This window comes from Apteryx rowi, unplaced genomic scaffold, assembly GCF_003343035.1.
Source record: "Apteryx rowi isolate R43461 unplaced genomic scaffold, aptRow1 scaffold_246, whole genome shotgun sequence".
In the NCBI taxonomy this organism is placed as follows: domain Eukaryota; kingdom Metazoa; phylum Chordata; class Aves; order Apterygiformes; family Apterygidae; genus Apteryx; species Apteryx rowi.
Genome location: NW_020448819.1, coordinates 1,136,414 through 1,164,371, shown reverse-complemented (window position 1 = coordinate 1,164,371; position 27,958 = coordinate 1,136,414). Strand labels below are relative to the sequence as shown.

At 35.1% G+C, this 27,958-nt stretch overlaps 1 protein-coding gene across 8 annotated transcripts in view; it reads left to right on the top strand.

Moving 5' to 3' along the window:
* Window positions 1-27,958, top strand: part of EXOC6 (exocyst complex component 6) — a 108,517-nt gene that overhangs the window by 24,486 nt on the left and 56,073 nt on the right. For all 8 annotated transcript variants that reach the window (XM_026066671.1, XM_026066664.1, XM_026066662.1 and 5 more), the window contains exons 6-17: window positions 7,999-8,203; window positions 9,730-9,885; window positions 10,886-10,954; window positions 14,059-14,142; window positions 14,236-14,282; window positions 14,625-14,745; window positions 16,694-16,765; window positions 17,425-17,522; window positions 18,698-18,803; window positions 22,500-22,609; window positions 23,636-23,747; window positions 25,426-25,560. In XM_026066671.1, coding sequence (XP_025922456.1) covers window positions 7,999-8,203; window positions 9,730-9,885; window positions 10,886-10,954; window positions 14,059-14,142; window positions 14,236-14,282; window positions 14,625-14,745; window positions 16,694-16,765; window positions 17,425-17,522; window positions 18,698-18,803; window positions 22,500-22,609; window positions 23,636-23,747; window positions 25,426-25,560 — 1,315 coding nt within the window. The remainder of the gene's footprint in view (window positions 1-7,998; window positions 8,204-9,729; window positions 9,886-10,885; window positions 10,955-14,058; window positions 14,143-14,235; window positions 14,283-14,624; window positions 14,746-16,693; window positions 16,766-17,424; window positions 17,523-18,697; window positions 18,804-22,499; window positions 22,610-23,635; window positions 23,748-25,425; window positions 25,561-27,958) is intronic.

Below are 27,958 nucleotides of genomic sequence, written 5' to 3'. Positions count from 1 at the left end.
ATCTATGAGAAAATAGAACTTTTGTAAATAAAAGAATACAGTCATTATATTTTATAATTACTGATAGGATAGCAAACATTAATGTAGACAAGTAAATATTGAGTCCTGTAGTTCAGTACTTACAGCCTTTTCAATAGTTCTTTGTCTTTGTTTCAAGACTATTGTTACAAATGAACAAATGTTATATTAAAAAGAATTTTAGGAGCCTAATGAATGCCATGAAAAATAATTTTTACTTAAATAAGCAATGAAAATGTGATTATAAAGTGTCAAATATAATATGCTATTTTTAATACTTAAAAACAGTTTAAGAAGCAAGAATAATAAGATCTTTAGGGAGTTCAACTGAAATAGAAAATGATGATCTTTGCAGAAGTCATTAATACCTGCATAATCTATTGTATTATATTTAAACCACATTTATAATACAATGAAAAAGGACCTTTTTCTCTATGTATTCTTAAAGACCTATCTGCTATCTCTGTGCTAATCTTTTATGTACATGGGACTGTGAGTATGAAATGCAGAAAATATTTTCTTTCTCCTGTGTGACAAACTGAGCTGTAAAAAGTAATAACAGTAATTAAAAATAAACCTCTATAATAGTGGTTTCTAACTGGTACCTGACCACCTGCTCCTTCCTGTTGCCTTTTTGCTTTCCATCACCTGAGAGATCCACTCATTGCTGCAGTATCACCAGTTCTCTCTCCATGGTGGCTTGACTGCCTCACCCCTCCTGTAGCTGCCACCCTGTCCCACTGCTGACCCTGCTGCCTTGCACCTTGGGCACTCCCATCCCAGGAATGCTGCTGCTGCTGCTTGCTTCTTCCTGCTTTCTACAGGATCATTGCCGCCTTCATCCCTGGCTGCTCTTACTGCTGCCTGTCCTGTGGGTTGCTCAGTCTCTTCCCCTGCTGGATCATTGTCATTACCTCTCCGTGTCCCTGGCACAGCTCCTGGCAGCCGCACTAGCAAGTCTGTCATGGTGCCTGTGCACATAATGCTTTCTGGGAAGTCTTCTGCAGAAATACAAGAGCTTTAGAAAAAATGTAATAGCTATGGCACCATGCTGTTGTTACAAGCAAAACCTGCTAGATGGGAACCAGTGCTGTAGATCGCATCAGCTTGGCTAGGGTACACTGTTTCCTATGAACTGGACACTGGTTTGACATCCACTTAAAGTAGTTGGCAGCGTGTTGTTGCAGTGCTCTTGGAGCAGCTCAGCAGAATGAATTAACCTGTGGAATATCCTTGCTACTGTAGTCAGAGAACATACTGCAGTATGTGCTGTCTGAACTGGCACCACTTCCTGCTCACTTGACTACCTGCAAGGTGGTCTGCAGAGCATGCCACTTCTACCAGTTGAAAAAGTTGAAACACTGGGATCTAGGACTACGTTCTGTCATTCCATTGCTCTGGCAGCCAAGAGAAGTAACATCCTAGTTTTAGCATTGTTAGAAAGTTATATTACCTAATGTCATCAGAGTAGATCACTTTGGTGAGATAAAATGGCAGATAGCTTTTAGCGTTTTGACTCCACATTCACTAATAGTTTCGTAGTTCAAGTCCACTGATTGCTGATGGGCTTTCTGAGAAGTCATCAGTGCTCTTCAAATCTAAAACTCAATTTCCATTATTTAAGAGTTTCAGATCCGATAATTTTTCTGTGGAAGGAGTTGCCAGACAGGAAATGTTAAATGTTGTAAGTCAAATGGAGCTATACTGAATTGAGGGGTTTAGACATGTCATTGTCATCCCATAACAAGATCTAAGGGAGAGGGGAGCTGCCATAGCTTTGATGTACCATACCTTGAAAGCACGTGGAGCACACACTGTTCAGACTCAGCTCCAGGCTACTGCTCCAGCTCAAATATCTCTTTCATTAACTATGCTATGTTTTTTTCTACTGTGCCTGTGACTTACAGTTCCCTTTATTAGAGCCTAGAGGTGGATATCCTGTGGAACTTGCAATTAATTCAAATGGTAATTTCCTTGTGGCTTAACAGGCAACAAATTCAAAGAGTGACTCTATCCTGGCCTTTATCACTAAGTGATTCAGAAGTGGCAAGGACTTACAGAGCATCAGCGCTAAGAAGACCTGGTAGCTGATACGTACAGATATAAGACATTTCAAAACTGACCTTCCCAATTTTTGCTATGAGTCTTTCTTGGAAGAATCAGAGATAGGAGCATTCACAATACCTATATCAACTAAATGATGATGAGTGTTTATTTTTTGCCAAGATAACTTTTCTCATAAATCTTTGCTGAGATTGTTAATGCAGCAAAGCTTGCATTGGTCTTAAGAAAGAGATCTCTGTTCTTTTGAGTGTTTCTGTTTTCAGCCTTTTATAATATTTCATTATTGCTCGATTTGTCATAGAATTTTGTAGAATGTATAAAACTAGAATTTCTAATGTTTAAAGAAAGGGGAGAAGAAAGTGTGTATGTTTTACACTTTTTGGAACAGTTGTTTTAGGATAAATATTGGAATTCTATTTCCTTTTCTCCATGGCAGTCACCTTTTAAGATAATGCAAGGTTTCAGGTCTGGGATACATACTGTTTTATACAGACAGAATGAAGGTTTGCTGAGGAGTCCAAAAAGCCATCTGTTGATAGTAACTTTTGGTCACTACCAACATGGACTGTATTTGAACTGCTGACCTAGAGGTGAAAGGCTCTGCATCCTATTTATCTGTCTTCTGAGCCATGTATAACACAAGTTGACGAGAACTATAGTGGTGAGGGGGAATAACTGAGGAATCTGCTCTAAACAGACACAGTTGGCTGGAAGGTGTTACGGAGGGTTTTAAGTCTTAGTTGAGGAAGCACAAGGGAAAGGGTGTGGTTTCTCTGCTTCTCTCCAAAACGCCTAGAGGAGGGTTATAAATTTAGCCTGAACTTCCCTGATCTTTAGCTGTAAGTCAGAGATAAGGTCATCACACACTTTATACAGACCTATTGCCTTGGCTTGTATGTATGGGTATTTGATATGTGTCTCTAGAGAAAGTTCCTGGCTGCTTCAGAAGATGTTGAGTGAACAGTTTCACTAGGAATTGTTAAACTAGCATATTTACAACTCTTATTCCACAAAAGATATTACCAAAATACCCCAACCTACAGTGAAAATACCATTAAATAATTCTACTAAGGCTGTTGCTGAATCTTCTTGAATCTGCTGTGAGGAGGACTAAAGAAAGGGTATGGTCTTGCAGACTGAGCATTTTGCCCCTGAAAGCCTTGGGCTCTTTTCCCAATCTTGCTATAGGCTTTCTTCAGAACTGTGGGAAAGACCCAGTTGATTAGTTGTTTAAGTTACTAACTCGCATTGAGGATCAGATTGTTCCTGTGGTGAAGGGTGACATATTTCAAATTGCAATTTCAATATGTCATTTTCAAGAGATGAAGAGCCGCTCCTCCTCTGTATCATTGAAAAATTCCAGTGGGCTGCTTTAAGTTTTTCTTGGTTTGGTAGAATACAAAAATGTATTGAGTAAATCTAGGAAATATAATAAACAGGAATGTATAGCATTTGTCTCTGAAGGAAGCACAAAAGTCAGAGGAACGTTATTTTTTTCTTTGTAAATTGTTGAGTTTGTTTCCTTAATTAAATTAAAATTAGATTTTTAAGATTATTGTCTCTCCTCTTGGTTTTTCAGCAGGAAGTTTTGGGCCATGACTGCACTTACCTACTTCAAAAGGCTTGCATACCAGCGCTTAGATCTCAGTAAAACCCCAGCCTTTGAGCCTGTCTTACTCCTATCCCATGTAGCTGCTTGACTGTTTTAGCTGTTTTAGCTGTTTTAACTTGATGAGTTTTTTTCTAATAAGTTGCAGTATTTCTCTTATTTGTCTCCAAATGACACTCCATTGATAAAAATCTTAAAACACTTCTCTGTCATTTAAAACATAAAGTACTGCTTTATGTACGCTAGTAAAAATTCAAACTAATGATTGCTGTCCTAAAATTTTAAATTCTAATACAGACCTGACTGTTCAATGCCTGGGGCTTGGAAAATTTTAAAATAAGATAATGCAAAACAGTAATATTAATTTCTGTTTTTCCTCCAGCTCTGCTTTTTGCAGTTTTTAGAAGTTTTCTTTCTTATAGTTTGGAGGAGTTAGTAAAGGTTAGGTCAATGCAGCTTATAGTTCTCTGGTCCTGAAGGCAAGATGGTTCAGTTCTGTACTGCCTTATCTTATGGACCCGATTTAGGATTTCAGCTCTGCATCTTCAGTTTCAAAATTTAAATGATAAAATTTGTGTTGGTAAACCTATTCTTACAAAATTAGCTCAGAAGAATAAACAGAGAACTGCTATACTTATGTGACAAAAATAGTGTTGAAGATGCTTCTGTAATTCATTTATATTTAATTGGGCAACCTTTTGACTTACCTGATTGATAATATATGGAGACAATTAATAATATCATTGTCAAATAAGATCTTAAGCATCAAGTTAAATCTATGTAATGCTTTTTAAGCAAAAAATACAAATACATCATGCTATGAAATTATATGCAAAACTTTTTAGTTTAATCCTGACCTGCAAGTGACCTTCAAATTAAGATGACTTCAGTGCTTTATCAGAACAGTTGTTAAAAGGGCAAGGTCCTGAGCTCCATATATATTTATATAATTAGTAAGGGACTCTAGAATGGATTTAAAATGGATTATGTTAATTCGGATCTTAGAGACAGCAGTCAAAAACCTTCCAGATGAACTAACAGTGCTCTGATAAGCTGATCTGTGTAATTTAAATAAAAACCTTTTATACGATTTTGATGCTATTATGGTTTTATTCCCCAGAAGTCTCACCATGTGGCACTCTTGGTCATTTGTTATTTAAAAAAACAAACCCCCCACACATAAAACACCCAAACCCCTTCTTATCTGGAACATTCCCATTGCCTTATGTATATTTTATATAAACCAAGTATATAATAAACAAAAGCTCCTAATTTACACTTGAAACCTCTTTATTTGCAGTCTCCTGAAAGGAGTTGTGTTTTGGAAGAAAAGAGAAGATTTTTCCCATCCTCTGATTATGCTGCATTGTTAGCTTAGAAATGCCTTGATTGAGAAAATTCAAAAAATATGTTTGTTTTGGAATGAAAGGAGAGTTTACAAATGAAGTTTTAATAACTTACTATTGCTTGTCTATCTACAGACGAAGAGCCATCAACTTGAATTGTATTTCTGTTGGGAAGTGTTTTACTTGCTATGTCTACACAGTAATGTTCAGAAGCACTATAACTGGAAAGGACAATTTTCCAGGTTTCTTTAACATTTTGAAGGGACTTTGCATGTGTTTGGCTTTCTCCTTTCACAGTGATTCAGCTGTTTGACTTTATTGATAGTGTAGGACTTCCAGGAAGAAAAAGGAGCTAAAGTTATAATGCAAAGGGCTAAAAATAGGCTAATGATATTACCCTGCATTTGTGCAAAGAAAGGATTGGAATTAAACAGCAAGTTAACTCAGTCAGATCTCAGCCTTTCTCCTTTTCTCCTTCAAAACCAACCTAGAAGGCCTCAGTTCACCTTATTCTTATATTAAAACAGGCCAAAATAAATACATTTTTCAAAGCCTCCTCCTGGGCTGAATAGCCAGTAAGAATATTGATTAAAGGAGAATTATTGTCACATCTACAAATAATTGCTGTCCTCTTCATGTTTAACCTGTTCGTGCACCTCTCTTTGAAATGTTGTTAACTTTGCAGTTTTAGCAACCGTGATGTTTCCGTTTATTGCTTTCTTAGTTTCGCTGTCTATAGCAGAATTGCCTCACTTTTATTTTGCTTCATTTTTTCAATAAAGTAAAAAATTTCAGAAGCATTCTGGCTGTATCCAGAACTTAGGAGCCTATGTGACATTTGAAAATGAATTGACTTCAGGAATAGGCCTGTAGGAGCCTAACTCAGTGCTCTGAATCACCTCCTGGTGGTGGTCATCTCTCCACTGATTATAAGAGGAAGCCTGGGAAAACTAATTACCCTTTATTAAAATTTCCTTTTGTGAATGTTTCCCTAAATCAGTTGGAAACATCAAAATTTTACTTATCAGGCTTAGAACTGATGAATGATTTTAGCAAGTAAGAGTCTTGGTCCTGAAACCCTTGTAATCTGTGAGAGTACTGAGAGAGGAGGTGGATAAATAACTATGAAAAGCAGTAATAGATAGAGCTGGTGTCTCAGAATTTGGTAGCCCTCTGATGTCAAATTTGTTTGAGTTTTCTTTAATTTTTGTATTATTTTGCAATCTCCTACAGGGATCATAAAGGTTTGGCAATTTTTTTTGCCAGGGAAGTAATAGATTATTAAAAAGGCTGTTTAAAATGTAAATAATGGCCGTGTGGTGCAGCAGGTTCAGTTCTTTAGGTTACGTTTCCTGGAATGAAATGGATTTGGGCAGCATGCTCATTCTAGGGAGGCTGGAAATGCTTCAAGTTTTGCCAAATATCTTTTCTGTCGTGGGAAGGTACAGAGCTAACAGACTGCAAAGCAGTTGTGGTCAGAAGAGCAAAGGAGCAATCCAGAAAGTTAGCATTAACTTAAAGGGATTTTTCATTTGAGAGCTTATAGTAATTAGAATTTAACATGTTCAGAGTGCTGTAGAACATACGCTGGAAACCTGTGGTCTTGTTCCCATCTAAGGAGTGCGCTATATGTTATATACATACAAATTAGATTGTTCCTTCATTTTAACATTATTGTTTGTAGGGAATTTATTTTGTATTACTTGGTGCTCTTTTATCTTCCATCTCTTTGAAATCTCTACATCTTAAAGGCTTTTATTTGAATAAAGATTTAGAATTCACAGCAGGAGATTTTGATAATTTACTAGATCTTTCTTCCTCTTATTTTGAGCTTGTGACTCCCTAGTTATCATAAGACCCAAAAATCCTTTGAAGTAATATATTTTTTTTATTGGAACTTTTTAGTTTTTACTATTGCTTATGAAGTTCAGTGTCTTAACTAAAAAATAATAATAATACTAATACTGTATAATAATACATAATAATAATACTGTGTAGCATTCATATAAAATGTTTTGTAATGATGTATTGAGAGTTCAGATTCTGTTGTCTATGCAGCTTTTTCAATAACATCGTAGTTTTTCTATTCCATAAGATGGATACAGGTCTTGTTCATTTTTTCTATAAAAGAAGTACCTCTTGGTGTTTCTTTTTTTTTTCCCACTTTCAGACCATATCTTCCCTATTTCTGCTACAAATAATCTATAGGCCTAACAGAACACTGAAAAGCAGTGAAAATTACAGAATCTTAGGCTTTAAAACAAACAAACAGCCTTTGATCTTAAAGCTTTCTTAGTCATTTTCTTGATGGGATGTCCTGTACTTTGTCAGAACAATAAATAGATTCATGGCTTACAGCAAAACATGATATACTTCTGGAAAAAGTACTGCTTGAGATAAGTTTGTAAATATTTCTTCCAGCTAGGGATGAGAGAAAGGGTGTGTGTATGTGCATGTGTTCACATATACCTAAAGAGGACATATGTATACGGGCACACTTTTCCAGGATTTTTTTCAGTCTCTGGTGCAGGTACTGCAAAGTTGGGTGATTGGCAACCTGTGTGGTTTTTTTAGAATATGCGACTAAAAAAAAAAGAAGAAGAAGAAGAAAAATCTTGCCAGTACAGTAATAAAAAGTCTTGCCAGTACAGTAGTTTATACTAAGAGGGGAAATAATTGTTATGACTTTAGTGCCCCTCTGCAGACTGCAACGTGCGGCATTAGGGCGATATTGAATAGAACAGCAAGTACCCCAGGAGCTTACTTAACTGAGTCACTCTGAGAGTTCACTGTTTTTTCCAGACTAAAACACTGTGTGGGTGACCTTTTTTTCACATGACTCTTTTACAAGAATGAATTGATTTAATTACATGTATATTGACTGCAGGTATGAAATTGACATATTTAATAAAATGTTTTTATAAATGTTTGATACATAATTTGATTTTCATTTCTTTGCAGATATTATTCTGCTTTAAAAACAATGGAACAGCTAGAAAATCTGTATCTTCCTAGAGTTAGCCAGTACCGTTTTTGCCAGATAATGATAGAAAATCTTCCAAAACTGCGTGAAGAAATAAAAGAAATTTCCATGTCAGATCTCAAGGATTTCTTAGAGAGTATTCGAAAGCATTCTGACAAAATTGGTGAAACTGCAATGAAGCAGGTAAGTCTACCTAACAGTATGACTTCTGTCTTATCTACTGAAAATCGGCCTAAAGCTGGAAAAATAGATGCTCCCTAAAATGTGGTTAACTAACATAATTTAGGGTATGTTTATGTTACTAGAGTGAGTACTGCTAATGGTGTAGCTACAGTAGCATGGAGCTCATTGTGGGCTGTAGAACCCATTTGGACAGCTAATTTACTTTGGGTTGTATGCTTGTATGGCTGCACTGTTATCAGTGTGTCATTGATAGCCTCAGATTAGCCCAAAAGGTTTGTCTAGGGGTTGTAGTCATCACTTGGATGTTTGAGTAGAGCTAGAGAGCTGTGAAGTGCTTGCTAACATCTTGAGTAGTTTCTTCTTCTTGACATGAAGTTGTTAATTCTAGCAGTCTCTGGCTAATAGAGGAAGCAGCAGTGTGACTCCTTGGTAGCACTCAGACTTTCCTTCTGAATTTGTATTTGTGTCTTAGATCAGAAGCAGTTTTCTTCCTGAGAATGGAGCGAGAAATGCTGTATATCTGCAGTTAAAAATATATATATATATGAAATACTTTGTATAGTTAATCCCTAGACACTCAGTAACTTAACAGCAGGATGGAAAGTAAGGACTTACCAGAACAAAGAGATGCCCATCTGGCCAGCCTGCAAGGATGAATAAGACTAAAAGAAGTGTTGAGATAACTGCCTAGTTCTTTCTGAAGAAAGAACTCCTAATCCTGGGAGTACAGGGCATGTTACTGGCATATTACTGTCTGAAGAGGGCAAGGGGAGAGGAATGAAGTGAGAGCCAGGATGAGATTGGGACAGAGGTGAAGCCTTTGCCTGTTCCATCATAAAATAATCTGCCACTTCAACAAGCACTGGTGCTGGGCAAGCTTTTAAACATACAGCCATCATCTTTTAAGCTTATTTGGAGAGTAAGAAGTATGGATTTGCCTTTTTGTTGGGCAGAGTTCAGGTTGGTTTACTGTTCTGTAATCTAATATTCTCGGAATTCTATTTTGCATTTCAAAAACAAAATTCTTGTAAAAATGCAGTAGTGATGATTGTAAGTGAAATCTAATCACAAGATTGTTCTGTGCAACCTTTTGGCTTTTCTTTCAATAATAAAAACAATATAGTGCATTTAACTTCTGCAGCTGACTGCTTACAGAGGTTTCACTGAAGACAAACAGCTGGAAACTGTACTTCATTTAAATATTTATTCTGTATTTGTGTATACGATTAGGAAAATTAGAGATTACTTTGTAATTATTTCTGCCTTTAAAATTACATTCTGAGAATTAGGGAAAAATTATGAAGAAGTTAGGTGTTGAACCAGTTTGTCATCCCGAATTGATTAGGGACAAAATCGTCAGTGTTCGTAGCAAGTATGCATCTTGCAGTTATAATGATGTGTGTTCAGCAGATAATAATGTTCTGGTTGTGTACGATATTGCCACCTGCTTTTCATGTCATAGCATATGTTCATCTGTGATGAAATTTGTATTACATTGCTCCTTATTGGTGCTACTTTTAAAACAGGCACAGCAGCAGAAAACCTTTAGTACCGCTCTTCAGAAACAGAATAATGTAAACTATGGTCGGAATATGCATTTAGGTAAAAGCAGAATTTGGGAATCCAAGAATGAAATTACACTGAAGAGAACATTTGAGGAAGAAGATGAACATGAAGAAGAGGTAACTTTATACTAAATCAGTACAGCTTGCTTAAAGTGAATTTTAAATAAAACTTCTAGGTACAGTCTATAGATGTGACATTGTTGCGGTTAGGAGGGACTAGAGAATACCTTCAAGGGGGTACCATGCCAGATAAGCATTTTAGAAAAAAGCATCCCAAAATATTGATTGTATTAATGCTAGCTTCAATATCATATTTGGAGGCATTCAGTTGAATAGAACTTGTAATTATTCAGGAATTCCATTGCAACTTATATTATATGAACCTGCCCACTGCAGGTGATATGTGGCCCACTGGAATATTCTGTTACTGGTGCAGTCTTCATTACTTTGTTGAGGACTTTAGCTTGTGTTAGAACTGTTTCAGCTATCAAATATTCAATATTCATAAATTTTCCTGAATAAAGGATCAAGTATTTAGACTCTTAAATCTGAAGCTCTGAAAACACTGTGAAAATGGTCTATTTTGTAACACAAGGAAATTCTAAAACTATAATAGAGAGGGAGGAGACAAGCTTTTCATTTACTCTTCTGTGATAGAATGACTGAAATTACTGGCAAAAAAAGATCTTAAGAGTCTTTTATTAAAGCATATTCTCTATAACACTTTCTATCAAAATAGTGGTTTTAGTGACCATAAAATCTGTCAGCAGAGTTGACTCTTGCTGACTTGATTTGATCATGCTTTTGTATTCAACCCCAAAGAATTTCCATGTTTGTATGAATTTTAGATTCATCAGTCTGCTAACATCACACTCTACTAAACTACTAATTCCTCACTAACTCTCCAAATTCTAAGAAGCCAAGTTGAGCAGTTTTAAAATTAAGGGCACTAAAACAGAATTTAAAAAGAAATGGCAATTCCTTACCAATAAGATGCCTTACAAAATATTTATGGAATGGACAAGCTCTGTTGGTAACATATCACATTTTGCAGATTATATGCTTTATATGCTTCTTTTTCTTTTCTTTTTTCTTTTTTTTTCCTTTCCTCCTTCAGGTTTTAACTGCTCAAGATCTTGTAGACTTTTCTCCGGTCTATAGGTGTTTGCACATCTACTCAGTTTTGGTATGTATTAAGTTGTCTTTAAAAAGATTTTTTTTTTTTGCAGTTGAATGTTCATTTTCTTACCTTTCATGCTCTAACAGTTCACAAGCAAGCAAGCATATTTCTTCTGTAGTCCTGGATGAACTGGCTGAAATGGCTGTAGCATAGATACTCAGGGCATTACCGCATGTTTTATTTTATGTGCATAATAAAGGAGTGCACAGCAAGACTTAATTACATAAGTGATCTTAAGAATATATGTAATAAATGCATGTCTGCCTCAATAATGATAACACCATTTTTGCAGTTCTCCCAAGTGTTCCGTGTTATCCAAATGTTTGGGGGAAGATGGTCAACATTACAAAACATAGGTATGTTCAGTCTGAATCTTGTGGAAATCAGAAAAGTAGAGCAAAACAGTGAGCAAAAGCTGAAGATTGTGACAGACTGTGGTCAGACAGATTAGAGCAAATTCAAGGGCAGAGAAACAACAGCCCATATTAGTTGCTGCAGAAGAAGGACAATACACAGGCCAACAAGAACTAAAACCTTTCGGAAGTAACTCAGTAACAAATGATTTATTATTTTCTCACCTTTCCTATGTCTCAGTAACTTCTGAAGTCAGGTTATGTTTAGAATAAGTAGTACAGGTGTACAGATGAAATATTGATGAGTATTGCTAATCCTACAAACTCAGCTGGACTTGACTTCTAGCGTTCAGACTGGGTTATCTTCTTTTTATGAAACATTTGCCTCTGTAACATGAAGGTTTGTATCTTGAAATAATGTTTAAAGTATTATTTCACTGTCACTTTTTTAAAAAAGAAGAAATCCAAATAAAAGCAGCTAAAAATGTAGCAGGTCCGCTTAAATATTTCAGTGGCAGAACTATTGTAAGGTTTTATTACATCAGTAATTATTCATCTCAATGAAAATATGGGAGGGACAGAAAGATAGGGTGCCAGAACTATTATCAAAGAGTTGACCATGTTTTTAACAGAGGAAACAAGTATGAAATACCCTGAGTGATATAAGAAAGAATGTGTAATGTAAAATAGACCAGTTGACAACTTCTGCTTATTCTTCCTTTTGTGTAATAAAGGAACAGGTAGTAAAATTGATAGATGACAAATTTAAAAATAACACATGATTATGTCCTTCACTTTGTCAGGAATCCTGATGGTATATGGGTTGTATGGGTTTGCACAGAAAGAAAGTTTGCCAGTTTCCAGATTTACTGGCTCTCTGCTATCAGAGTTGCTTAGCCCCTTGGAAAAAAGATTGTTGTTGCCTTCAGAAAAGGGCTTCTGTCTTTCCTGTCGACATCATCTGATTAATAACCCATGATAGGATTATTGAGAGCTGTGCATTAACCACTTCCTGGAGTCCTTCTCCTTTACTTCCCTTTGTAAACCATCTCTTCATGTTTTGGCGTTTAGAGGATTTTATGATGACAGCAAAGGTGGGGAGGTTATAAAAGGTGGTTATGCATTACATTTTTGCTTCAAGACCTTCTCTCACAAGCAAATGTCGCCTAAGAAGTGAATTATCTCTCTCCTACAAAGCTGTAGAAAATGTTATCTTTTAACACAGAACATTAGTTTTCTACTCTGCTTCTTCGTATTGCAGAAGAAAGCAGGCTTTTGCAGACCTCAGAGCACTCCATAGCTTCAGTCACTATGAAGGAAGTTTGTGATTGCAGCCTTGTGATTACAAGGTACCTACACACCAGGCAGACTGTAGTTATGGACAAGTACCCTTTCTTTAGGCTATGAAACTTCTTAGGATAGCATGGTGTATAAATAGTCACCAGGTAGTTTAAATCTCAATTTTTGGTGTGTTCTTTTGAGAAGAACAGCTATTCTTTTCCACTTGAGACACTTCTATTAGGACAGAGTAGAAATGTGGTATGGGAAGCAGAATAAATAATGTCTTTGTGTGTCTGAAAACTGCACTGCACATTTGGGCTGGAGGTGACTGGTTAGTATGTCTGATAAATATGTTAGTATGAATGATAATACATTGTGTAAAGTTCTGCTGTAATAAGCTGTAGTAGTAAATGTGCATCTCTGAGTTTCAAGCATTTTTTTTGGTTTGCTTTTTGGAATAGCAGTATTTTTAAATATGGTGAAATATTCAGTATGAACTTAATATACTAAACTTAAACTTTCTCTGTTACATCTCATAAAGGAGTTAGATAAGTAATGCTGGCTTAGGAATGTGCAGTCTCTATAATATTTTTATTTGAAGATTTTTGGAAGCCCAAGTAATGGAATTCTAAATAGCACTAATCTAATAATAGGTTCATGAAGTAAAAACAAACCTTAAAAATGCTAAGCTGCTTAATTCTGCTTGCATGCAAATTACATTGCATTCAGTAGGTAGATGAGTCAATGTAGCACTGATTTCAAATGGACAGATGGTTTCCACTGAATGGTCATCTTAATGAGATGGCTAGGATGTCCCTTGAATTCCTCACAATATAATCATTATGCACAGAGGATATTGTATTTTGAGGACTGTGACAGGAGAAAAATCCAAATCTGAAGTCATTGTATTTACCAGTTCCAAAGGAAATAAGCAAATATTAGGTATAACTCTCATGTATTTTGCTCAAGCAAAGCAAATGCATTCAGTATTGAGATGTATAATATAATCACAAAAACATTATTATAGCTAACTTATGATGCATTCAGTTTCTTGAATAACCTAAAGAAACAGTGAGTTTCCATTATAGAACAGTAATTAATATCTCACCTATAAAAATTACTGCAGTATGAAGACCATAGTTTTAGAACATACATACATGTGTTTACGCATGTGTTTACATTTAATGTGTTTAAAACACATAACTATTGTTTGACAAAGTGTAGACACATGAGCAGAATTTTTCTTTTCAGTACATTCTGTAAGCTGCTTTCTTTTTTCTTAAAAAAAAAAAAAGATAATCTCTGCGTATTTCATGCATGCAAAATTTCGTTGATCTCAGCTGCATGTCTGTGTATGGAACAAATACAAAATATGTGGTTGTAGTTTAAAACAGAGAAGATTCTACCCTTAATTTCAGAAGTGCTTTTTCATACTGAGAGAATGTTCTTGTTTTAACTATTTTTGTCTTGGTTTAGGGTGATGGAGAAATATTTGAAAATTACTACAGAAAGCAAAGAAGGAAACAAGCAAGATTAGTTCTGCAGCCGCAATCAAGCATGGTAACCACCACTTTTGTTTTTGCGTTGACTTGGGTTGTACCTAATATTTAGTACTATTTTTATTCCTAAACTTGTTTTCTTTTTCACTGAAAGCATGAAACAGTAGAAGGCTATAGAAGATACTTCAGTCAAATTGTAGGGTAAGTTTTTTAAATGGAGATTTATTCCAGTTTTACTATACTGATTCTTAACCGTCCTCTGTTCACCCATCTTCCCAAAACTTTCCTCTGCAAGACTCAGTTTCTGTGCAAATCATGTGGGTGGTGGATCTGGGCAGTGAAAAGCTCCCATATGCTACAAGTTTGTTGCCACACTGTCATAAAACAAGCTTTTAACGTTATGACTTCATGGTGGACAAAGCAGAACACCAAAGTCTCACTTCTCACGTGGGCAGGGTTTGATTTATACTTCTGTGTGAAAGGGCAAAATTTGCTCTAATGTTTGGAAATAACTTTTTAACTTAAGTATTGTTTTTGTCTTAGTTTCTTTGTAGTAGAAGACCACATCTTACATGTAACCCAAGGATTGGTAACTAGAACATATACCGATGAACTCTGGAACATGGCCCTTTCAAAGATCATTGCTGTCCTTAGAACCCATTCAGTAAGTAAGAAGACTTAGTGATAATACAATTTAAATCCATTCACTTAAGAGCTATGTGTGTTTAAAACTATAATAAAAACAAACTGAAAAATTACACCTCCCTCATGTTTTTTTTTTTTCCCCTTGTGATTAAAAATTGCTCAGATTTGGGAGGGAGCCTGCCAAGCTTTTGTTTTTCCCAACAGTATCAGGCTGTGATCCACAGCCATGGGCTATTTGCATAATCCTCCACTGATTTACAACTCACTGGGTCTTCCAAACGTTCTCTTAGTCCAGCAGTTTAGAATATGCAGAGTTAATCTGCTGTTATTATTGCAATCCTTCCTCATTAGTCTCAGCTGACCTCTTCATTAGATCAGACTGAATAGTTCAGCACTGAAAGCACCACCAGGAAATAGTTCCTAATTATCATTCCAAATGCTCTGTTTCCAAAATAAACTCCACCGGCAAAACCCTTGGAGCTACCTCTTCAATGTAGCAACTTGATGTTGAAGTAAAGATACTACAAAAATCTTCACAGATTTTAGAATGTAATTCTGCATTAGCTGAACATTCCAGTATATTCAAAGTGTGTATCCTAAAGTTGCACTTCTACTCTTTGCTCAACTGATGCTGCGTATCTGTATGCTGTTTCTGATTCCTCTGTGATAACCAATCGAATACTATTGTTCATTGAGACTGACTGTTAGTAAATTACTTCAGAGCTTACCAGTAAGGTCTGGTTTGGCATAACTTTTAGTATGAGGAAAAAATGGAAGAGTTTTATCTTGCTCTTTTTAATGTTTGCTAATAGCAGGTTTTTCATGTTATTTTTTTTTACAACTGATTTTTAATTTGAGGAGTATTTTGCATTTCATATATACTTAGGAAAAATAGAGGAAAATCAGATTGCAATTATTGTTTAAGCTCAAGGAAATGTATTGGTCAATGGTACATGAGATTTTGTTCTCATAGTCCTTAATTCATTTCAGAAGGTTGAAATAAGTTGAGAGATATTCGGCATTTTTTAAGCCAAATGCTTTGCAGGTTAGCTGGCTGTATATTAATGCTGATTTATACTTCTATGTAAAAATATGATAATTTAAGATGTAAAAATTATGTAATCTCTAATTTAAAGAACTCTTTAATGTCTTGCCGTACAATTGATCACTATTTCTTCTCAAAATCCATGACTCTCATCAAAACTAATTCTGTCACATTAATCTCTTCCAAATGTGACCCTAGTACAGACTAGTTTTTAAATAGGCATATATTGTCTTCTGAGGTTTTGTAAACCAAACTCTTACTTTATTTGATTAGGCCAAGAGCAAAAATTAAAGAAAGGCAGAACAGGCATTATCCAGTATTCAGAATAGTGAAGCAAAGGTATAAACCGTAGCTATATGACTCCACGCCTCTGAAAACTAAGTATCAGTCATTTAGTGGACTAAATAACTTAGATGTGTGACTTTTCACAACTGAGTTTGTAATTTGAGTGTTATACATGTTTAGTAAGTATTCTTATAGGGTTTTCCCTTACATTTGGGAAACTGTCTGAGGTGGCACAGTGTTAATGCTGGTTAGATCTAACCTTGGTGTTCAAAAGCGTGTCCTGTGGAAATCCCTTTCTGATACTGATTTAGCAAAGCATTTTTATGTGTGCTTGTGTTCCATTAGAGTAAGTGCAATTTGCTGCTTTTGAATCTAGGTAAAACACATTTCTGTTTATTGCACAGTATATTTTCATTTACTTTTTCTGACCTTTTATAGCATGGATAGTCCTTATAAAAATTGAACAAATACTTATATATAACTGGACTAAGTGAAAACAATTGAGTCTAAGTTGCTTTTACAAAGACAGTCAGCTAAAGGGATAAGGCTGGAGAGTTTACCCTTCTATGACGTTATTTAAAAAAATATGTACAAGATTTTAAAATACTTTAACAAAACCAGAATATCTCACTTTCAGTCGTATTGCAGTGATCCTGACCTTGTTTTGGAACTGAAGAATCTCATTGTAGTGTTTGCTGATACTTTGCAGGTTGGTATTATATTAGTAACTCAGCTGAAATACCTACAGTCATTTTTTTCTTTTAGATATGTATGTGCAATGCTTTGAATTTCCCTGAAGTCATATGTATGAATCAAGAACAGAATTACACAGTAATATTTTAAATAATAAAAATATCTGTATTTCTTGTTCTGGTTCCTGCTTTTCAATATTACCAATCCCTGCAATGCAGTTAGCATCCATATCTATGCCAAATTAATGTTAGCTCTGTAATTTGTATGCATTTTTTTTCTTTCCTAAATGCTTTACTTCTGATCTTTAGGAAGAATAATATTCCATTTGTCATTAATGTCTAGTTGGAAGATCAAATGAATGTTATTGGCAAGTTATTCTTACAATATTTAACAGATGTACTGATAAAGCAGATTAATTTATGCATAAATAGCAAGTTAAAATGTTATAGAGAAATAGGACAAATTTCTGCTCAAAAACTGGAAACACAGCATGAAGTATTTAGTAAGAATTTAATATATAATCTTTTGAAAGTAGTGGGGTGTTTAAAGTACTAGTTTGTTTTATAAAAGTGACAAGACTGGATAAGAAATCTCTTCTCAATATCTTGAATTGATGCGATAGAAATGAGTGTATTAGTTCTTGAATTACCCATCCTTTCCGCTTTTATACCTTAGGGTTATGGTTTTCCTGTCAATCGATTATTTGATCTTTTATTTGAGATAAGAGACCAGTACAATGAAACATTGCTTAAAAAGTGGTCTGGATTGTTCAGGTTAGTGTTTCAAAATAATTGTGCCTTTTTCATTGCATCTGTTCTTTTTATTCTACCCCACATTTTTTTGATAGAGTAATAATTCTGGAAGAATTGGTTAACTCAGTATTGTATGTGAAGGCCTGGTTAAGTAGGACTAAGGTATTAATCACACCTAACTAATGTTTAGGAGAAGAGCTGTCCAAGACTGCTCTGCAGTTAATGGGGAGAGGGAGGTTCTGCAAAGGAGCATTGTTGGAGAAAGACCCAGAAGAGAGGCGCCCGTCTTTCTCCGTTGGGAACCTAATCGCCCTAGGCTATCACAATGGGGCATTAGGTTCCTCATTTGCGTTGTCTTAATATTTAAATTGAGGTGATACGTATATCTCCCCAACAAACTACTGACATTGCCAGTAAGTCGTCTTGTTCTTTTGCCAGAAAGAGGGAGCTTTTAATGCAAGTTGGCTTCCATCTCTGCCTTTGAAGCATTTGACTGGGCAAACTGTAAACCCAGGAGTAGGGCAGCCTGCGACTGTACTCCAAAGCCCCTTTGCACATAGGGTATGATCTCTAAAAGCGCAGGCTTTGTTTACCATAAAAAAAATTATATTGTGTTGCAGAACATGTTAATAAAATAAATTAATCGTTTAAGTTTAGTGTCTAAGGATTTTACGTTATCTAGGCCCCTAATATAATCAGTGGACTAATAGAGTCATCTGGAGGGTACTTAAATTAGGCTGTGGCCACATGCCTACCTGAGGTATCTGAATCATCGTCACTGTGTGTAGTTGTGCTACATAAGTTAGACAGTCTGAATATCTGCTTTAGTGTAGGCACAGTATAGGCTAACATAATTTACAAGTATCTCATTATGGTTAACCCTGGAGCAGACTACTTGATCTGAATTTTCTTTGCCATATTATGCTTTGAGTCATACATATTAAAATGTTTTCAGTTATGATCTATTTTTTTCCCAGAGTTAGACTCAGTATAAAAAGTTAGCGTATAAAAGGTACTTTCAAATTCATCTAGTCTGGATTTCTGAGATTATAGTTGTTCCAGTTCATCACTTTTTGAAGCTGCATACCCAAATGTGATAATAAAATTTATTATTAATTTACATATATTTTATTTACATTATTTTTCAGTGTTAATACATGTCCTAATTTTTTTCACTTCACTAACTATTTGACCAGGGATATTTTTGAAGCAGACAACTACAGCCCTATTCCTGTAGCAAATGAAGAGGAATACAAAATAGTTATAAGCAAATTTCCTTTTCAAGATCCAGAACTTGATAAGGTAGGAAAAAGTTTTATATCATTACAGCTTGCCGAAATCCAATTAAGGACCTTTAGGACAGTAATGATTTTTATAATTAAAAAGTAATAAAGGTTTGAAAAGCCAGGTAGATTAAGAGGCTAAATCATCTTCTTTATGGGTAATTATAGTCATTGCTAAATATGTAAATTCAAGCTCTAGTCATTTGCTCTGAAGTCTGAGTGAATAATGTGACCCATTGTTTTATAAACAAATTTAAAATGCACTTTGATTAAGTAATACAGTTTTTAATTACAAAGCAGTCTTTTTAAATTACAGTTAACTTAAATTTTATTTCATGATATTGGATTTAGTAACTCAAAGTGTGTTATATGCTGTAGTATTAAAATATATATATGTAATAATAAACAGGGACCTATCAGAGAAAACAACTTCTCTATTTTTCTTTGTAAATTCTTTATTTGTGTTGAGATATCTGGGGCAAAATAAACCCAAAGGGACTGTAAATAATTCTGCAGTACTAGCATTCCAACAGGATAGTCTTGTATAGCCTTAGCCATTCTCTCGCTAAGAGCTACTGTCACAGCAAGGTGATTAGTATGTTCCGCTATTCAAATAAGGTTTTGGTAATACTTGTCAAGAGATAACAGGCCCATGATGGAGTCTGTGGAGAGGAGCTAAAACTAAGAACCACAAGACAGTGGGAATAACTGATTTAGTGGGAAACTGGTTTCTGCAACATCCACCATTACAGATACCTGCAAAAGTAAAAAGATACTCTAATTCTGCAATTCAGCAGGGATTTACCAGGCAACTGTAACAACTCCATGTCATTAATAGTTTTGCAGTGAAGATGATGAAAAATTAAAGGTGGGTTTTATGATGATTATTGAATAGGACTCCAAAGCACTTGCTGGGTTTACAGAGCATCATATATGATTATCTTTAACAATCCTTTAAAAATAACATTTCTGTGGTGATGATTTTAATAGTATTTTGCTTTCTATCATGTCTTGTTTATCTCTTGAAGTTATTTTATCATGCTTTCTTCCATCAATTTACTTAGTCATTGTAACATATTATTGTAAAATAATACCAACATAAGAAAACCCCTTACAGTATCAGAAGTCTACAGTACTCTTGATACTATTTAGCATGATGATTTTGCTGATAAATTGCAGAGATTTTAAAATCATATTAAATAATTTTATCTGCTAGCCTCTCGCTTTCACTCTGATGTATCTGCATGCATATGTGTATATTATTTGTGTGTGTGTGTATATATATAAACATATATGATGAACAAAAACATTTAGCTTGTCTTTCACTAGAAGGAGAATATATTTTGTATACCCATCAATTTTCATTTTGTTTAATGACACAGAAAGAGATTGTTATTTCATAGTGAACAGCACTTGATTTGTAGATATTTTATGGGCAGAATCTCAGACTGATACTTAGTTTTTGGTCTAGTGAGCTTGAGATTAAAGCTGGGAATCAGGTTGGATTCTGTTCCCAACTCTGTCACTGACCAGCTGTGTGGCTCTGGGTAAGTCACTTCACATCTTTCTGCCCCTGCTAATTCATCTGTAAAGCAGGGATAATGATTTTTACATATATTTACAAAGAACTTTGAAACCTGTATGTTAAGCAGGATGTATTGTATTAGGGCATCACTGGAAACAAGACAGTGTGGCTTTTTTCTTGTGTCCTAGCAATCTTTGAGCCAGTTTAGTTGACTTCAACCAAATTTAATAGAGGGGCAGGGTCTCAAAGATAATCAAGTTTTGCCAAATAGGCAGTGAGCTAGAGGAGAGAGAATCTTTAAGCACCCATGTTGATTGAAAGACTGAAGTTTTACCTGACATTTTATTAGATAGCAGGGAATCCGCATGGAAGAAAAACTTGACAAATGCTCCAGCATCACTTCTATTGATTGCTGTTTATAATCTCATCCACTTCACCTCTCTGTTGTTGCCTCAGGCCTATAAGGCACTGGGAGGTTATTAGCTCCTATTGGGTGGGTTAATTTAATCTACATTTTGATGTAAAGAAAAAATAATTAGATGTGTAAGTCCCAGCTAGTCACTGAAGGATCCTGTATAGTTGGTAGAAAAGAGTAGAGGAAAACCCCAGAGGGCTAATTCATTTGATGCATTTGCGATGCCTATTACAGATTAAGATGAATTGTACCTTTGAAAATGCCTGTTTCTCTCCATTTAGTTTAAAAAAGAGCCTAACATTAGTAAGTATCTAATTTTTAACTCTAAGTTAGGATGAATCCCCCTCACAGTTTTACAGGTAAGTTTCTCATAGGAGCTGCTTGAGGCACTTTCTGCAGAACTGTGAATGGAACCTACTAAATGTTTAATTTAGCAAATAAAACCTGACCGGACAAAATATATTTTTTTCTGCATTCTGCTGTTCAGATTGAATGTGCCAAGCTATCATGGTTTGATTATATCATCTAACTTCTGCATTTCTGTTGTACATTCAGAAATTAAGCAATTGGCTTTTATCTCTGTTTTTCTCTTGCTGCCTGTTCTAAGTTAGTCTGTTGGCAGAAGGAATGCAGTGTTTCTCTGTATTGGCCAGCCACTATAGAGGATAAACAATTACTTCTCTTAAATTGTTGAATGGCTAAAGGCTGAGATTCGAGCCCTGCTGACAGGACTTTGTGAGGATCCTTATAGTTGTGTGTGATCATACTTGTTTAATCTATAAAAATTCATTGCTTAAATCTGACGATCAAAAACATATTTGAAATAAGTCTTATTGCTAAGATATATTTTCTATCACTGTTGAATGGCACAACAGAGTACAAACGCCTGGCACTTAGACCACGTATCTGTCATGCTGCCAAATCTTAAATGAAAGTTTTGGTTAGAAGAATGTCAAGATAATCTGTTTTTTTTTAAATACAACAATATTGATCTGCTGTTGATTATGCTTTTATTTGAAAAAATAAAATTCTCCTGGGATGATACCAGTTGTTAATTATTTTTCTCATGCATTAGTCATAGAGTCAACAGAAAATTAATTGTTTGGGGGATTTCAAGTATGATGTATTCAATGCAGAACTGTCTATCTGGTGTCTGTAGATTTAACTGAATTGCATTATCTTCTTTGTCCCCCCAAATACAATATCAAATTTAAAAATGAAATAAAAGAGGCATGATTTTGTTCTTACAGACTACCAGTATTTACAAAACATGTTCATCCAAACTGATGAAAAAGAATGTAAATAATGCTTTAGTTTTGTGAACCAACTATAGGAAGTAAATATATGACAATAAATATACATGTCTAAAAATTCTCAAGATGCTTTGAAAATCTCAGCCATATTCAACTTTGCTGTTTTCTTTGGCAAACTGCAAACATTTTTTGAACCTCATATCCCACTTATTTTTATTTTTTCTATTCAGATTGAAAGTGTTTTGAGACTTGTTTTTTAATGTGTGTTTGTAAACTGCTTTCTACAAGAGGATCTTAAATTACCTGAAGTCTTCGAATTTTATTTTAAATATAAATAAATGATAACATTACATTTTTCTTATAAGCTATTTAAACAGATGTAAAGCATGCCCACCATGTCATTACCTATATTTGATGAAAAACAGAAAAGCTTAAACAGATTAGAATTGTTGTATTTAATACAAATCTCTCCTGAGAATCAAAGTTTAAAATGTAACATAATATTATCCTTTGTTTTCACAGCAGTGCTTTCCAAAGAAACTTCCAATGTCTCAGTCAGTGCCTCAGATTTATATCCAGGTTAAGGAATTTATTTATGCAAGCCTTAAGTTTTCAGAGTCACTTCACCGAAGGTAAGCTTTAAATGCCAGGAGTATGAGTATAAAGTAATCTATAACTTCCATGTGCCCTAAAAACATACAGTAAATTGAAAATATATCTTCCTGGGTACTTGCTAGATATGCTTGTTTCATAATTTCCATGAATAATTCTTTATATTTAATACATGATTTCTAGTTCTGTTACACATTTCATATATGTGTGTGTGTGTATGTGTGTGTGTGTGTATGTATATATATATATATGAATGGATATGGATGAAGATAGCTTGGCATAGTGAACAGTCTAAAACACTGGTGAGACTTTTAAACAGTATTGACTGATTTGAATAATCTAGAGAGCTTTTTATTTAACAAAGCATGTAAAATTTGAAAAATGTAACTTGGTACTGATTATTTCAGAAATAATTGTGTTGCATCCCTGAGTAGTTCAACCTGGCTTTCCCTTGTCTGTGCTTTGAGTTTCCTTAGTAATGATTTCTCCTGCCAGAAAATGTACTGGCTGCATACTAATTCCCTCTTCCCTGCCACCTTTTCTTAATGGAAAACATCCTGAGTCCTTTCCCCTTATGCCCCTCAAAGGCTTGGTTTTAATTACATAAAATAACATTTGTAGATCTGAAATCTGGGAGGTATTGATTGCTGGTCACCCACTTCCTCACTGCTAAAGATGTAAATGACTCTCTTTCACACATTCTTAATTGATACTGTTTATAATTTACACGTACTAATGAGTGCATGTTGACCTCCATAGTAACTCATTAAAAGCACAAGTAAGTCTTTCCTAACTGCTGTGTTAATAAACATGTCCAAAATCTAAAAATAACAGATTTTGCTTCAGTGTTGAAATTCAGTTAGTGGATAATTTAGTAAGTGAGAGAGGTATTGTGTGTGATAGATAGCAGAACACTTGCTGCTACCAGAAATTAAATGCGCGTAGGGAATTCTGAACATGAAAAGTTTGCTATGCATAAAAAAAAAAAAATTATGTCAAAATGTTGTCGTATACAGCATAGTTATAAAAATGTGATTGTCTTTCAGCTCAACAGAAATAGATGATATGCTCAGAAAATCTACAAATTTGCTGCTAACCAGAACTCTAAGTAGTTGTTTACAGAATCTAATTAAAAAACCTCATATAGGTTTAACAGAGGTAAGTTTTAAAATACATACTCAAAACTGTGTTTGTTTTTTTTAAAACAGTTAGTGCTAAACATATTCCTGTAAACGTAGATATAGTGTACTATTAAGATTCGTGTAAGAAAATGGTAACGTTTGCTTCAAAACTGAAAATTTGAAGAGATGAAAGATGAAGCAGAAAAAGGTAGTGATATTTGGAAGTAGTCTGTTCCATAACTGACAGCGCTACAGTGTTGGCTCTGGTTGGAGGTGTATTTCCGTCGGGATGCGCGCTGAAGGAAAGACCACAGTGACCGAGGTCTGTCTCCTCTGTGACAAACAAAGGCTCGTGGGGAATTGGCCCAAGTCTCCTCTTGCTTAGATTGCACGTGGTGCATGGTTCAGTGTGTTCTGCTCCTCTCTAGCAAATAGCGTGACATTATTGAGTTTATTTGTCCCCCTTAAAAAAAGAAAAGGCAGGGGGAGGGGGGGAATCTCCCTCACATGAAGCTGCCAGATTAAGAAATCTAAAGTCTGAAGTTCGCTCTAACACATGCAACTTCTTTTTTCTATATTAATTACAATAAAATATTTTGGTAGGTTTGTGCATGCTGTTTCTCTGTCAGGACTCTTGTCTCATTGTGTTTGCTGGACAGAAAAAGAGGGAGCGAGACAGTGCGTTCCTCTCTCAACGTTCCCTGCAGTCACATGCAATGTTAGGAGTCAGCAGATACCTAGTGAAAGATGATGCGTGATACTGCTGAGGAGGAGTTAAACTGCAGCCATTAGAGCTGTGTTAGATCATATTAAATGCTGGTTTTAAACTGCAAGAATCTCTTATATAGGTGAAATCAAAAAGAAGGTGAGGAAAGATCTCTGTAAATCATATATTGCCATGTTAGTGAGTCAAGACATACAGTTTTTTTGAGCTGTAATTTTTTACATTTTTAAAAACTGATGACAGAAATTTGCAAGGATATGAAAATAAATTAATTAATATTTTTGAGGTATTTAGTTACCCAGGCAATATGTTTTATGAGAAACATGTTTAAAAGAGAAATCTCTTATTTTACCTAGCATTAAAATAGTGTTCACTAAAACAGTATGGGAGCCAGACAGAGTGCAGTGATGATTTAAGAAATGGTGCACTGATGTTTCAGTTACTGCCCATTACCTGTGTGGTGTAATTTGTGAATGAATATGAATGCATGTCCTGCTTGTAAAAAGATTAATGTCATATAGCAGCAGATTGTTACCATTGTTTAAAAAAAAAAAAAAGTGGCAACCTCATTTTTGAAATTTCCTAACTTCAGAATGCTTTACTCTGAAGACATCTTTGTAATTTTTTCTTTTTTTTTAATTGTGGTAATTTGATTTTTTTTTTGTGGTATGGAATTAGTGATTTCATTTTGGTAATACCTTTTCCATTATTTTCCCTTTTTTATTTCTAAAATATCAAATGAATTTATTTCACTGAGTAGGTGGTTGCAATCCTCATTTTTTAAATGCCATAATTTCTATGTAAACTGTACTATTACTTTTTGGTGGTATTTGGAAGCTAACTTTGAAAATTGGCAGTTATTAAGTGATAACCTGAAATACTGTAATTAACTTCTAGTAACACTGCTGCTGAAAGCAGTAACCCTTTAAAAAATCAGGTGGCAGTGGGTGATACAAAAAGGCATTTTACAGGAATTTTTTCTCTCTCGTAGCTTGTTCAAATCATCATAAACACAACACACCTGGAACAAGCCTGTAAATACCTTGAGGATTTTATAACTAACATTACAAGTATTTCCCAAGTGACTGTTCACACAGCGAGACTTTATGGACTTTCTACATTTAAGGTATGCTATATGTCATCCTTTAAATTATCATGTCTGAAAATTTACATCAAAATCACTATAAATTAAGTATTTGAAAAATAAAAGGAAGGGAAGTCTGTACATTTTCTCACTTTGACGCTAAAAAATTCTGAACTGATGAGAATTAAATTTTAACACTAAGCAGATAAACACTTTTTCATATTGTCAGTATGATTTGAAATATGTCGGTACATCAGATGCATCAACATTCTTTTCCAGACATGTTACGATCTTTTATTAAGTTACAAAATGAGAAGCTAAGCCTAACTGCGCTAGAAGCTTTTATTAGACTAAGCTTCAAATCATGTGGCATCTTCCATTTCTGAATAGAATCAAGCCAAAGAGCTAGTGTGATCTAAAATGTGTTTTGTTTGCTTTTATTCTAAAATAGCAATTTTTATGATATATTTTCAAATAGTGACCTAGTAATGTAAAACCAGTATTAACAAAGTGAAACAAACTTAAATTACACAATTGTCTTTTTAGAGTTTGTATTTTATTTACATCCTATAAATAAATATATACATTAATACTTATTAAAATGGAATACATGGGGCCAAATATGAATAATTATATACAATTATTATTTACAAATTATTATTTGAAAAAGAAGCTTTAATATTTGCTGTCATTAAATAATAGCTATTCTGAGCAGTGGGGGGAAGAACCTGGGGGAGGATTTATTTCCTAAATTGATGGAGTTGGTCACTTACATGTACATGACTGAATGGTTGAGAAGATTATAATCTTCAAAATTGCCTATTCAGAAAGTAAACCTATAAATGATTGCCATACAGAAGCACAAATATTTGTCTTATAAGACAAAAAAGGAGCTGTTCCTAGGAAGATAATAAACTGAGTGCAGAATGTATTTTCTTTTTTCTGTTCATCAATTTTAGCTTCTTATGTGCTTGTAATATAGCTTTTAGTCACTGTTTTTTCACTGGTTTTGACAAAGCAAATGTTCAGCATTTCTACAATGTAACAAATTCATGTCCCACGACACTTATAACATTAGCTTCTAGGAGTTTATAAATGGATTCATTAGTTATTCCAATTCCTTTTTTGAAAGTTAAGTCAGCGTTACCAGTCTACAATTCTCTGGTTGTCTAGCCTGCTCCTTTGCTAGTCTTGCTCAAGGTTTCACTTTTTAAAACTTCTGCGTTGAGACTGAAACAAAAGCACAAGAAGCGCATTTGTCTTCTCGGCATCGCCTGTTCGCAGCCTTCCCCCCTCAGCTCGCTGCTGCTGCTCCCCAGAATTAAGGAAGTGACAAGATGTATTCTTGCTGCCCTATGTGACCCTTGCTCTTCGCAGCTCGTTCTGTATGCTTAGTCTTAGTTATCACAATTCTATGATACTTGTGCTCTCTAAACACGTTGTGCCATAACTTAATCTCCAAAATATTGAGTTGAACAAGAACCACCATGCCACATGGTGCCAGAGTTCAGGCGAGGCCGGTATCTTGCCTGTGGCTGCAGCCGCTGACGGGAAGATACGTCCGGGAGTGTAGGTGGAACTCAGGTTACAGCACGCGCTGCTGCAGCGCTGCTACTCATTTCTTTGGAAATACTGCCACTTGCATTAGTGTCCCTAAATGTATTTTTTAGAGTGTATCCACACAAAAGCATGAGGAAAAAATAAACAGGTGTTTTGGAGAATGGTCACATTGGTGACTTCATCCAAAATATCATCATTGCTTTCTCTTGTTGTAGTGTGAAAGGTGTCTCAATAAATGTTGTAAAAACTGTATCATAATGCATTCACATCAAAAATAGGAACTTAATTTATTAAGACAGCCTTCAATCTGGAGTTTTTATAACATGCTAATATTTGACTTTGCAACAACTGTTCGTACATATTTTTCTTTTGAACAATTCCCAAGACTTGTTTTTAAAAAAAAAAAAAAAAGGAAGAGAAACCTGTTTTCTCATTACGGGGAGTTGTATAAACGCTGGCATGAGAGCAGGGTAGCAGCTCAGGGCTGTGCCTGCTGTCTGTGTGTGGGTTCAGGGCAGGAGTAGGCTATTATCCCGGATGTGAACCACCTACTACCAGATTTAAAAGTTGTTCCCTCACATCAAAGGAGTGTTGAGAATGAGTAATTCTAGGTTGGCTGTTGAAAGGAGTGTGCTCTGGTGTTATCAACCCTCTTGCCCCTGACCCTTCTCTGCCTGCCTCTGCTCCCTTTAGCATTTTGTGTTCAAATCAAACATTTCAAATTATTCTCACAAGCAACATGAGCAGCTGTGAGAGGGCACTGGACTGGCACTGCAATGAACTGCAGTCTTTTTCCAAGTTTGCCACTGGCTAATGACTCAGAAATAAGTCACTTAACCTCTTCGTTTCTCAGTTTCTTTGTATGTAAGCGGGGATATAT